At 33.1% G+C, this 13197-nt stretch overlaps 3 protein-coding genes across 5 annotated transcripts; 2 read left to right on the plus strand and 1 right to left on the minus strand.

Annotated features, from left to right (window-relative positions):
- The first annotated feature begins 612 nt into the window (after positions 1–612).
- On the plus strand, positions 613–4326 carry LOC101267573 (protein C2-DOMAIN ABA-RELATED 11). Of its 3 annotated transcripts, none has more exons than XM_004250256.5 (4): positions 613–888; positions 1152–1267; positions 1351–1446; positions 3708–4326. In XM_004250256.5, the coding sequence occupies exons 2-4, from the start codon at positions 1157–1159 to the stop codon at positions 4005–4007; spliced, it is 507 nt and encodes a 168-aa protein (XP_004250304.1). In that variant the 5' UTR covers positions 613–888; positions 1152–1156; the 3' UTR covers positions 4008–4326. The 3 variants fall into 3 exon arrangements, with proteins under 3 accessions (XP_004250304.1, XP_004250305.1, XP_004250303.1); XM_004250257.5 differs by having other exon boundaries at positions 888–1045; XM_004250255.4 differs by lacking the exon at positions 613–888 and having other exon boundaries at positions 1052–1267.
- A 467-nt stretch (positions 4327–4793) lies between these two features.
- LOC101267282 (WEB family protein At5g55860-like) lies at positions 4794–7838 on the plus strand. Its single transcript, XM_010314464.4, has 3 exons — positions 4794–4934; positions 6239–6532; positions 6605–7838. The coding sequence occupies exons 2-3, from the start codon at positions 6257–6259 to the stop codon at positions 7682–7684; spliced, it is 1356 nt and encodes a 451-aa protein (XP_010312766.1). The 5' UTR covers positions 4794–4934; positions 6239–6256; the 3' UTR covers positions 7685–7838.
- Positions 7839–7908: 70 nt separating this feature from the next.
- LOC101268245 (SEC14 cytosolic factor) lies at positions 7909–12322 on the minus strand. The gene is made up of 11 exons (XM_004250258.5): positions 12139–12322; positions 12032–12060; positions 11834–11917; positions 11682–11735; positions 11281–11358; positions 11106–11159; positions 9853–9912; positions 9667–9762; positions 8936–9037; positions 8742–8822; positions 7909–8591 (listed from the first exon to the last, which is right to left on the minus strand). The coding sequence occupies exons 1-11, from the start codon at positions 12191–12193 to the stop codon at positions 8268–8270; spliced, it is 1017 nt and encodes a 338-aa protein (XP_004250306.1). The 5' UTR covers positions 12194–12322; the 3' UTR covers positions 7909–8267.
- Positions 12323–13197: the final 875 nt, after the last annotated feature.

Here is a 13197-nt window from a genome sequence, read left to right on the forward strand (position 1 = left end):
AAACACCTTATCCTTAATTGGCATGAAAAGATGAATGAGAATTAAGCAGTGTTCATCTATGTATTAAAGTAAGTTCTTTTATACATACAAAACTAATTATCGCTAATTACAAATTGGGACTGATCCAACTTGAAACAAAATACAAATTGCGTTTTTCTTAATGAATTCTAACTCTTACTGTCATTTTTTCCTTATTTTATGGGCGTATTTATTTTATTCATGAAGTATTGTATCTACGGCTTAAAAAGGTACTTCCTTCGTTCACTATTATTGTCATACTTTTCAATTTTAGAGTTGAATTATAAAAATTTTAACTAACATTTTAGGATATATTTAATATATAAAAAATTGCAACGTATAATACTTTTCGTATAATTTTTAGATATCTAAATTTTTTTCATTTAAAAAATCAAATTAATGAAATCTAATTTAAATTTAAAAAATAAGTCAACTGACTTTTAAAAAATGCAACATGACAAATTTAAGTATTTTCCTTCGTCCAAATTCAGCGATAAACTATTCTCTACATAATTACCCCTCATTTTCTCTACTTGCCAAAAAAAATTAATAAAATCTGATGTATAAAATAAAGTTAAAAGCAAAGGGAAACTCATTTATAATTTTAAAAACATATTAATTTAAAAGAAAAAGAATATCAAATTAATTATTTAAAAAAATTGGACATAAGTAGGAAAGCGCGTAAATAGAATAATGATAATTTGGTTTGTAATAAATAAAATCCAATAGCAAATCATTTTCACATAGTAATAATTAAAGTAAAATTTTGCCAAACTCTCAAATAAAGTTTAGTCCATTTTGCTTACTGGGTCAAGAGAAGAGAACAGAATAGAAGAAGAGTCAACATTTGCTAGCTCTAATTGAGACCGTGTAAGTTTTTTTCGTAGATTTTATATTTATATTAAAAAAATAAATAAATATATGTATAATAGCATATGAATCATGGCAGAAAATTAATTTAGAACTCAAATTTTTAATTTTGGCTTCGCCTCTTTTTGGTCAGCGAGTATTGTTGTTGTTCTTCTCAGTTGAGTCATTTTATTGTACCCTAAAAAAAGGGTTTTTTCTGCTTTAATGGAGTAGTAATTTTATTTGTTTTCATGTGCTAATTTGAATGTATATGTCAAATTCAGTCAATATGGGAAGCAAATTTGGACAGGTAAAAGTTATAGTTGTTCAAGGCAGGCGTTTGGTGATTCGGGACTTTAAGAGCAGTGATCCTTATGTCATTCTCAAACTGGGTAATCAGGTAACAAAAAGACTTAATTCTTCAAGAAAAGATTCAATTTTTAGGTTGAATCGATATAAAATTATCTATATTTGTTGTATCAGACTGCAAAAACAAAGGTCATAAATAGCTGCCTTAATCCTGTTTGGAATGAAGAATTTCATTTTTCCATTTCAGAACATGCTCAGGTTCTCAAATTGGTGAGTTTTGAACCCTCTCAAGCCTCAAATTCATTTACTTGACTAATCTTGTGTCTCATACTGTTTTGAACTACACTTGCATAATCTTGGATTATTTCTTAAAGAATGAAAATTGTTGGCATCATGTGTAAATGTTACAGCTTGTTAAGGTTGGATAAAGGTGTCCGTGAATTCGACATACTTAAGTGTGATGTTTGTATATCTGAGTGACAGAATTGTATAAACGGAAATATAGGAATCTAGCAGAGATAAAAATGGAGAAAGGAAAATGGTTATCTTGAGATATATCATGGAATGAATGGGTACATAGCATTCATTAAGAACCGAAAAATAGTTTTTATGATGAAGTAACCATTGGATCCTATATGTTTCACTTGGGGAAACAACCATAAATTATTAATAATGAACTAAAAGTCCAAGGATGATAATCCGATAATTGTTGATGCATGAGAGACCGCAAGCTTAATCTTTATACACCTGACCGGCAAAACCCCCAGAGAAATGGAGAAAGAAGCTAATGAAGAGAGCATAAAATGAAATAATCGAAAGAGGAAACCTAAATTGAAGTGAGTGGTTAGGAAGACTAAGAGAAAGCTCTTACATGGAAACAGCCCGTGGCAAATTTAGAGCCAAAAGATAGGGCACCAGCACCCGTGATATCTTCGTAAAATTAGATATTATACTGTGGCACCCGTACTACAACAAGTCTAAATCGTCCACATGGTTAAATGTTGAGCTTTTGACCTTGAGGATTAAGGATCAATTCCCACTTCAATACGTTTTACTTGGTGCACCCATGTTCGAAAAATCCTAGATTCGCCTCAGGAAACAACACTACTCGAAGGTCCATATTTTTCAATTTGGGCAAGATTTTAATACAATAAGTTGGTGGCTGTGTAGTTTTTCTCCAATGTACACGCTGCCTCTTGAGAATTTAATATCATGAGCTAGCAACTTCTACTTTCAAGTGAAGGAACGTTTTTGTCTAGTATCAAGGCATATGATAGCTTTCATGTTGAGAGAAGTGATATTTAAGCTTTCATTTTGCTGCTGAGGTATTATATGCGAGTAGCTCTGTGGACAAAAACTATATTTTGAAGAAATTCATAGCATGTAATTTGTGGATGTTGATCAAGGTGTATGTCTGGTTTAAGCAGCCATGTATATTATTCTTTATAGGAATTTGTCTTAGAACTGTCTATGCTCAAGAATTACACCACAATATGGAGTTATCAAGAAAATATAATGCTCTCAAGGGAGTTAATCATGCATTTGAATGCACAAATATAAAAAGCAATAAAAGATCTTTTTAGGACATAAATAAGTTTCATTCGCCTTCCTGCTTAAGGCACTAGTTCGGATGGGAACCCTGATCAGGCAGGTGCCTAGCTAACATAGCTATCCGTCGTTCTTTTTTGAGAGGTGGTCACAATCAGTTGGTTAGTTCTTCCATGTTAGTCCATGAGCATATTGAACTGTTTGAAAGATAATATAAAGGCAAATTCCTTAATGGGTGAAACATAAATGATAATAATGCAGTCACTTTGGAATAGGTAAAAATTATCTTACCCATTTTTTATGTAATTTTTTCACTTCCAAGTGGTGTGATAGTACAGATGATATGATGAAACTAAGCGGATGAAACAAAAAGGAAAACAATCAAACAGCGGGAGAGGGGTCTTTACAGGATATGGGGAGAAGAAAATATCAGACTGTACCTTGTAGCTTATTGTCCAAAGATTGGGAGTTAGAGTTCTCTAAGCTGATATTGTCACTCTTATGAAAGGGAAAAAAATCATAGATTTAGTTAAATAAAGAGACTACCCATCTCATTAACCACCGATGTGGTACTTTTTCATTCTTCAACATAATTTTGTTTTAATGTTATGATCAGATAAGTTGGTCAAACAGGTCTTTCAGTTATCCACTATATATTAGGAGGATTCTTGCTATGACTGAGCTTCAGTTGCTGCACTGTTCTTTGATCCTTCTTTGTAGTGAGCGGGCATGTGCGTGCACACAGTTTTTAATTTCTATGCTTCGGTGATGATATTTTACATGTATGTTGAAGATGAACTTCGATGTAAGAGAAGTACTGCTCCATGCCAAAAAGAAAAAGAAAACATTTTCACTAGGCTTTTTTGTCTTCAGGGTTGTATCTTTACTACCTGAAACGTGATCTTTTCAGTTCTTGAATAGCCATTTCAAAATTTTATACCTTTTAAGTTTTTTTTTAGCTAATGAAAATTCAATTGTGACAGCAAGTGTTTGACAAAGACCACTTCAAGGCCGATGACAAAATGGGAAATGCTCATCTCAGCCTTCAGCCTTTAGTTGCTTCTGCTAGATTGAGAAAGATTCTTGGGGTTACCGCTGAAGGAACAACACTGAGGAAGGTTATTCCAGAGAGTGATAACTGTCTAGCAGCGGATAGCAGTATTAATTGGGTGAATGGTGAGGTTGTTCAAGATGTCTGGTTGAGGCTTTGTGATGTGGATTCTGGGGATATAGAACTGAAGATCATATTGATCGATCTCCCTTCTGCAGCTCCCTCTAAGTAAGACGGAGATAGATCTGTTGAAGTTAGGATTGGTTGGTCCTTAGATTTACTTTCTTGTCGCAGGTAAAGGTTTAGCATGTGTGATATATCCAGTAGGAGAGCCAGCACTTAGTTGTATCTCAAATGTATTATATATATTCATAATGGTGTGTACTTGTGCTCCAGCTAAATCCTTGTTAGAACATTGCTTCTCCTAGTTCTTTTCAATAGCAGCATTGAGCTGATGGATTAACATACCATTGCTGTTCTGTATTTTTGGTGAAGCTCATCGTCATTTTGACTGCTATCTTTAAGAAATCGATGCATTAAAGCTGAGAAAAGTATTGTTACCTTGATGTCAACTATACACATTTTCAACTATATTCTGATTGATATGTATCCATGAATTGCGTAATTTATGGGCATTTTTTTATTTCCGAGTTACAAAATTCATATCTAAAAAAGAGAATAATATCCATTGCACCTCACATTTGTCATTTTTGTGGCCATTTCTCCCTCAACAGCCATTATTTGTATGGTTTTGCGTTTATTCAGCAAAAACCCCTCTTGGAAATGAACAACTTCACAAAGAGAAAAAATAAAAAAAAAATTGGTATATTCTGCCATTGCATTGTGTAATGCAATAATAATTTTAAAAAAAAATTAGACATATGAAACTATAGCCATCTGTGTCTTGTGTGATTTTCTTCTTTTTTCTTACCCCTGTATAACCTATTTATTCTTTATAATTTTCTACCAGGGGAAAAGAAGATGCAACTTTGAGTTTTTACAAACATTCATATATTTTTTACCTTTAAGTAATAAACACAAAGACACATCTTGATATATATCATTGAGATCATATGATAAAACATTAATTAACTAGCTTATAAACGCTATCTGTTGGATCCTGACTTTGAATAAGGCAAGTTACAAGCTTATTTGTCAGGTATGTACTAGTTAGAGGTGTTTGAAATCTACCTTCATTTTTATCATTTTTTATTATTATTATAAATGTAAAAATATGGAGTAATTATTTTTATCATAATCTCAAAGATAGGCAAATATGTTTATTGGTTCTACTTCATTTCATTATGAAATGTTTGGTTTGGAGTCTTCATGCTTATTCCATATTATTGAATTATCATATAGAAAATGTTAGAATAACAATATTAACGATAGAATGTTGCATTTGCCATCAAGCATGAAATATCTTAAGATAATATAAAATGTAATGGTATGAATATATTGATATAATTTATCCTCAATAATCTTTCATTACGTGCTTTACACGTAGATCCCATATTCAATTTGAAAACGTAAAAATAAAATTTTAAGAATTTAAATATAAAAATCACTTACAAAGAAATCAATTTACATGAAATAATACCAAAATTTGAATTCTAGCAACATCTCCAAACATCTTCGGGAGATGTGTATTCTTCATCTTACATCAATTAGAATAAAAACTAAAATATAAAAATTATCATGTATAAAATAGTATATGTCTTTATATCATTCTAATCCATACATAGTGATAAAGATCTATTGTCTTCCAAATATAAAAAGACAATGGTATTATTATTTTCTCCTGTACCTAGAAGATCTACAGTAAAGGAACCCAAAAAAGTAAAAATAGAAAAAGAGAAACGAAAAAAGAATAATTGAAGTAGCCTTTTGGGTGCGCGCAAACCTCTATTCCTGTGCAATAACTCACAAATCACATAGGAGAATAACTCACAAATCACATAAGAGAGATAACCCGCATTAGGCATATCAGGTGCGATAAGCTCGACCCAAAAGGCAAACCTCTTGCTTTGAACTTGAGACCTCCAACATGAAAGTCCCAAGCCTTAACCATTGAGCCACCCCGAAGGGTATAGGCTTAATCATAGTTGTGATCATTAATGTAGAATATATAGTTGATCTATTTTTATTATTTTTTAAAAAGGGTAAAATATTTATTTTTTTTAAAAAAAAAAAGAAGGTAAAATGGTAATCTAAATTTGACTGGACTTCTTCATACTTTCCGTAATATATATGATGATTATTGTTCGGTCAAATATATAAAATGATGTAAAGCTAAGTTTTTATTTTGAAAACTCTTTTCAATTGGGCCAACATATTTAATCCAATAATTTTCATGTGATTGAGTATTTCAATACATAGGTGTAAACCATAGTGAATTAACATGAACTGTAAAAAGAGAAGAGTACTGAGTAAGTAACATAAGATGATGGCATTGTGATGTAGGATTCAGCAGACAGAAGAATGTTAAGAAACCGTAAGCAAAATGGAGGTTCTCCAAGATACACACCTTCTCCAATGAGTAGTCCATCAGGTTCTCCGCGAATAATAGTAACTCGAACCATAGGTGGTTCTCCTACAAGTCGTCATGAGGTCGGAGAGATAGACACCAGATCACCTTTTCAATCTGTCAAAGCTGCTGTTACTTTGTTTGGTGAGACTGGCACTTCTGGTTGCTCCCCAAAAAAGGCTAATAATAAGCCTATCACCACATTTAAGAAATCAAAAACTACTGAAGAGGTATTCATTTTCGACTTCATTTAATATTGTATATATAGAGATACTGTATGTTAATGTGTAGAGAGGATGCAGGAGAAGGAGAGTCAGCTTAACTTGGCCCTGAGAGAAGTTGACAGCTTCAAACAACAGATAAGAAGCACTGAGACTACAAAAGGACATGCTCTCCGCGAACTCCAAAATGCTAAGACTACTTTGCAGGAGCTCACAACTCAGCTCCAAACATTATACAAATCAAAGAAAGCAGCTCTTCAGGAAACCAAAGCTGCGAATGAACGAGCAACACAACTGCAAGTTACTATTGCAGAGTCTATGGAATCTCTTAGAAAAGCTAAGGAAGAAGCCATATTCCACTCTCATCTACAGGAAACTAATAAGGGGATTCAAGTCTTACAAGAACAACTTAACAATGTTCGTGCCTCAGATCTTGATTCTTTTACCAAAACAACTTCACAGCTTCATCTTAGTAAGAACACATTTCAAGATATTGTCGCAGAAGAAAGGTCGTTAAGAAGCTTGGTGGATTCTCTTCAAGCAGAGTTAGATACCTTGAAGGGCCATAACTCTCAACTTAAAGTTAAGGCAGATGAAGCAGAAGCTCTTGCTGAGAACTTGCGGTTAAGTCTTGATAACAGCAAGCCAAAGGGAGAAGCAATCCAACAGTTTACTAGTGAGGCTGATCAGTTTCTAAAGGAGGCAGAGGAGATGAAGAAGAAGGTGGAATCACTCAAACAAGAAGCTGTCACAGCTCAAGTTGCAGCCAAGGAGGCAGAGGAAAGACTGAAACTTGCACTAAGAGAGGCTGAAGAGGCGAAAGCTGCAGAGACACTCGCAAGTGATCAGATTCACATAACAGAGGATGGAAAGATCAAATTAGCATTTGAGAAATACGAAGCTCTCAACAAAAAAGTCGAAGAAATCAGAAATGAGGCTGACACAAAAGTTGCCGCTGCCATGGCTCAAGTAGAAGACATCACTGCCAATGAAAAGGAACTTCTCATGAAAGTGGAGGCAGGTCTAAAAGAGAAACACGACATGGAAGTTGCAATCAAGGAAGCTTTGAAGGCGACAGAGATGGCTGAGGCAGCCAAAAAGGCCGTTGAGGGCCAATTGCGGAAAAAAGCATCAAGAAAACGAAGCTGGAGACTCTTCTAAGAGCAAAGGAAGATTTTTTTCTAAGAAGAAAAAAATCAACCTGGCTGCTCTCCCATATGAAAAATTTGTTATTTCTTTTTCCGTTTTATGCTGCCTGCATTTCTGTTACTTTCACCAATTTGTTTGCACTATGTATAAAATGTCTATAAAACTCTTTTTTGTTCCAATAATAATTAGTATAACAACTGCTGCATATTAATTAAAAAACAAACAAAAAACACATCTCCTCAAACCAGCTTTCAGGATTGTGCTGGACATTATTTATATCATAGTGTCAATACATAAAAGGGTCAGCATCAGTGATGGATAATTTGTATTATTAATACATGCGATGACTAGTAAGAGCTCAGGCAACATATGCCTCTTATGTACATCTAACATAACAATAATACATGTCAACCGCATCTCCCCTATACATACTTGGTATATTGAAAATACCCCTCGTGCAACTATAACATATAAAATTTGAGTGAGGCGTCTAATTAGGAGAAAACCTCTGCTATACTGCTCGAGCTATTAATACTGTACTTGCATGAGAATCCAGAATTGTCAGCGAGTGCATAATGACCCAAACTCTTATTATCTATGCTTGATGATCATTGATATTAAGATCATCTAGTGATTGAGAAAGTCCATTTTGCTTACCGAACTTTTGAAATTCTGATGCCAACGTCTGAACAAACTCAGTCCCCTCAGTGACAGCATCAGGAAAATCCACATGGACAGAGCCCTGTTTAACTGGCCGAACAGGTCTGCGAAGCAATGCCTGCTGCTTTATGTAATCATAAAGTTGCTGGTGGAATGGATGATCCAGGGAATAACAATTTTCACTTGAGCTGCCTGAGTATTTGGAAGATCCAGAACCTTCTCTCCGGCAAAAATGGGGCAGTGACGAATAGTCCATGATCTACACAAGTTAACAGATCAGACAGAGTTAGATCTCTCAACTCCGTAAACGAATAACACAATATTATTCCTTCACAAGGTAGTGGTACATTACTACATCCTCATAGAAGATAAAGGAAATGACAACCAAACAATTGTCAAGAACTGTTACCTTCAATAGATCATCCTGTCCACAACCTGATAAAACTTGAACCTTTTTTCGGGTTCTCTCCTGTAGAAGAGGTTTGACTACCTAATGAAATCATATGTTACAACAAATTAGAAAATTGAAATAATTGATAGAGTAACAAAAAGGAAAAGGAAAAGAGAATTGTATTGTATAAATTGTATAAATAAGAGACGAACCTTCCAACAGGCTGAAAAGATATAGGGAGCATTGACAATGTAGTATGCAACTACCTTCTCCGGGTAATTAAGGTCATCAATTGAGGAAATTATAGTCAATAGCTGAATGATAGCAATAACATTCAGTTAGTCTATTTTTATCCAAAGATCTACAGGAACAGTTCCAAGGTAATTCTCAAATAAAGATATACATCAGTCAATATGATTAAACATAGACAGAAGTCTTGCAATTACAAACTCTTCTGCAAAAGAAATATCTTTGTTCTTTGCACTAGCGAAGAGTGGAAAGGAAAAAAAACTACATGAAAGATCAGCAACCATCGAAATCTTCCCCAATTTAACAAATCAAATAATACTGTATTAACTGCCTATTGGTTGATGAAATGGGTTGTGGTCTCCTTGTACGGTATGGGGTAATCCTCTCCTCATTAGCTAACTTCTGAGATTGAATTAGACCAAAAGACCATTTCTTGACATGCTATCAAAGCCAGCCTCGTCGATCTATTTTGTTGTGTTTCTCAATATTGTGCTCTCATGCTATATCATGCACACTCTAGTTTTCTGATCCTAAGCGTGTCTGAATGAGGGAATGGGTTGTGGTCTCCTAATATGATCTTGGGTAAGCCTCCCCTCATTAGCTAGCTTACGGGATTGAGCTAGACCATAAGTCCATTACATCATATTTTGAAAGAACAAAACTAAACGAGATTAGAACTTTTGAGGGAATATACCTTTATTTGGTTTAGAGCTGAAAGTTTCAAGCCGGTCATATCTAAAACCTTCAGAGATTTGCTGATACGTTTCCCATACTTCTTACTTGCAGCAGGCTGTGACATATGAATCAACTTAGTAAAATTTAAGGGATTAAAGCGCGCACAGACATACACAAAGGAAAGTGATTTATGAATCCTTTTTACCAGAATTACACGATCGCGATATTCATTGAACTGAATGTGTGATTGCACATAATAATGGACCTGATATAAAGAACTCAAGTTACTATTTATATTAGCAGAACAATAGTCAAAATAATGAAAGTAATAATTAAAACATGGAAAACGGATGAGTTCAAACACTCAAACCTCCCTGCTAGGGATACGGCAAATAAGGGAAAAAAAGCTGAGAACTAAATAGCCAAAGGCAAGGGAAAATGTATAACAAGGTGCGCAAATTACGCGGAAGTTCCCAGTGCATGTCCATGATGTAACAGTCAGTCACACCAAATACTACAGAGTAAAGACATACCAGGGACCTGATTGAAAGATCAAAGATCTACTATTACTACTACCAATTAATATATGTAAGTTGGCCTTCTATTTACAATTTTACTTTCCCTCTTTTATGCTTCATCTCTAATCTCTGATAAGTAGAACTAGAGGTATCAAAAATGAGCTCAATTATAGGTAACTTGCTCAGAATTTGAAGGATTGGGCTCAACATAATTTCAATTGGGTTCAATCTCAATCCACTCAAGCCTTAACCCATTCTAAAAGAATCATCAATTGAGCCCAATTTAATCTTCAATTTCAACGTGCTTAATTTCAATCCGTTTTAAGACTCTATATATGCATTGATGTAATGTATGTTTTTATATTGAAGGTATGAGTTACTATCTATTATATCTTTTAGGAGTTACCTATCCATTTGTGATTTCTTCTTTTTAATTTTGTTGAGATGAAATTCAAATTGTGGTAATAAAAACTTAAATAACAATCTATTAAAATTATTGAGATTAAGCGAGTCAAATTGGGTGGGTTAAGACCCAACCCGTTTTGAGTCCAGAGTAAACTAGGGGTGGATCAAGACCCAACACCCAATTTAGATATCTCCAATTTCAACTCAACCCGCTCATTTGACACCCAACCAAAGTAAAGGAAAAATGTTCAAATACCAATCGATTATGAAACTGTATCAGGTTTAGCAATTTAATATCTATATGTATGCAAACTGTTTGCAAAAGAGTGTTGCTATTGGACTTGACAATAAATAGCATCGATCGGTCTTGATATGGATGGTTTTCTTGTTTTTTGTCTCTGAAACTAATCCAAGCAGTAGACTTCCATTATCCACAAATCAAACATCCATTACTTAACAACAAGTTCTTGAGTAAGTAAATGCACATGAAATATTATAGCCTTGAGGGAAGATGAGAATCTTAAACGACCCTTACCGATGCTTTATCATATGTGCTGAGTCCTGCACCAAAAGCGAATACTGGAAGGCCCTGAAAAAGAGGGAAACAACAGAGTTCTCAAAAAGTTATATTAAGTCCATATGAGCATCAATAGAAAAAAGATAGCTATGATGTGTGTTATAGTGACGACATTATTTCATGAATTGGATACCTCTTTCGTGTAACCTGGCATTCCTATTAGTTGAGAATCACGAATTGATCTGTAAAGCTCAGTAGGAATGATAGGTTTCTGAGACAACAATTACAAACGAATCAACATATAGTAATTTGCAAAGTAGCCAATTAGATACATACAATTTTCAACCATAGTAAGAATATACTAAGATAAAATATAATTAATAACATGAGCCTAGTGTCCACCAGAAACAATCTCTCAACCTCCTCAACATAGGGAGGGTTAATGTAAGCTTACATTATGATAAAATACAATTAATTACTTAAGCCGAGGGTGAGATCGGAGTCAGAATGTCAAAGAAGTTAACTCGTATAAAAGTCGAGGAGTGTCAATGTGTAATATATAGCTACGACAGTGTAATTTTCCATACTACTCACCGATAAAATATCATCTATCTCATTTTTGACTCTCCAATTCAAAGAATCAACCAACTGTAACATTCCCAAAAAAAAAAAAGAGCATCTTTTTAATATACAGTATCTATCAGCTTGCTAAAAAAGTTGAAAAAATCTTAAACATAGATTTTGACCATTTTATGAGCATTTGCAACATTTCCCTCTCTTGCTATTAGGAACCGCAGATATGTATCCCTTGTACAACCTTGATGAACATTCTGCTCAATAATTTGTAATTCAAAAAAAAAACTGGGTCAACATATTTTTAATTAAACCCAAAATTAAAAATATGGGTAGATTTGATAGAGCTAAAAAAAAATTAGTTAGAGAACCTGAAAAGTAGTTTTGAGTGATTCATCAACTGGTCAGAAAAATGAACGGGATTAGCAATTAGCCATTAGCATAGCAAAATTAAAAAGATGATGAAGTTTATATGTACCTTGTTCCATTAAAGCTTCAAACTGAGCGATGGATTCTTCTGAAATCACACACATGGCTACTACAGAAACAGAGAAGAGAGAGGACAGAGCGAATGAAGAAAAGTAAATAAAATATATCGCGAGGTCAAGATTCAACGAAGGTATGCTTTTACTTTTATTTACTTCCCTCACCCAACCGACACTTTAACGAATACAATATTCAACCAACGTGACTCTATTATACAAATACACCACTTGTATTATACATTTTTTATTTATTTTTTCTAATTTTAAATATAAATAAAAGAAAAAATCTAAAATGTTAAAGAAAAGGAGAAAAGTAATTATTATAATTTTTGGTTAAAGACATATTTGTTGGTCAAAAGAAAAAAAAAATTAAAAAAAAAGAAGAGAAAATTCGTGAATAATAAATTCTAGTAACGATGATAAAAGTATATAAAAAGTGATGTATTATAATAAGGATACGAAGATTTTTTAAATGTATTTTTATTTTATTCTTACAAAATTTATAGGTAAAAAAATAATTAAGGAAAGAAGAGAAGTTTCATCGATAATTATAATAAACTATGATGGTAATAAGGAGAGATAAATATAAAAAAAAATTAAAAAGAATAATAATAAATTACTCTTTTTTCATTCACTTTTAATTGTTATGTTGCGCTTTTTGAAAGTCATTTTAATTAATTTTTAAAGTTGAATTAGATTACATTATTTTGATATTTTAAGCAAAAAATGTAGATATTCAAAAAATTTACGAAATATACTACAAATTGAAATTTTCTGCATATCAATATGAGAAAAAAATATATTGTATATATTAGTCAAAGTTCGTATAATTTGATTTTAAAAAGAAAATTATGACAATTAAAAATGATAAAATAAAGTAATAGTGACGAGGACAGATGGGAAATAATCGATTGTAACAAAGGTGAGAATTTTTTTGTAAAATATATATCCTAGCATTCTTTTGCCATTGAGCTTTATATATTTTCTATGCCATTGAACTTTATATTTTTCAACATTGTAATGTCAATCTTCAATTACAACCTTAAAATAAG

Source organism: Solanum lycopersicum, chromosome 11 (genome assembly GCF_036512215.1).
Source record: "Solanum lycopersicum chromosome 11, SLM_r2.1".
In the NCBI taxonomy this organism is placed as follows: domain Eukaryota; kingdom Viridiplantae; phylum Streptophyta; class Magnoliopsida; order Solanales; family Solanaceae; genus Solanum; species Solanum lycopersicum.

Coding starts and splice junctions, on each gene's coding strand:
- LOC101267282 (XM_010314464.4), top strand. CDS start 6,257: ATGTTAAGAAACCGTAAGCAAAATGGAGGTTCTCCAAGATACACACCT. Junction 6,533..6,604: donor AATCAAAAACTACTGAAGAG/GTATTCATTTTC, acceptor GAGAGGATGCAG/GAGAAGGAGAGTCAGCTTAA.
- LOC101267573 (XM_004250255.4), top strand. CDS start 1,133: ATGTATATGTCAAATTCAGTCAATATGGGAAGCAAATTTGGACAGGTA. Junction 1,268..1,350: donor TTCTCAAACTGGGTAATCAG/GTAACAAAAAGA, acceptor TTGTTGTATCAG/ACTGCAAAAACAAAGGTCAT. Junction 1,447..3,707: donor ATGCTCAGGTTCTCAAATTG/GTGAGTTTTGAA, acceptor CAATTGTGACAG/CAAGTGTTTGACAAAGACCA.
- LOC101268245 (XM_004250258.5), bottom strand. CDS start 12,193: ATGTGTGTGATTTCAGAAGAATCCATCGCTCAGTTTGAAGCTTTAATG. Junction 11,736..11,833: donor TTGCAAATGCTCATAAAATG/GTCAAAATCTAT, acceptor GGAATGTTACAG/TTGGTTGATTCTTTGAATTG. Junction 8,823..8,935: donor TCTTTTCAGCCTGTTGGAAG/GTTCGTCTCTTA, acceptor TGATTTCATTAG/GTAGTCAAACCTCTTCTACA.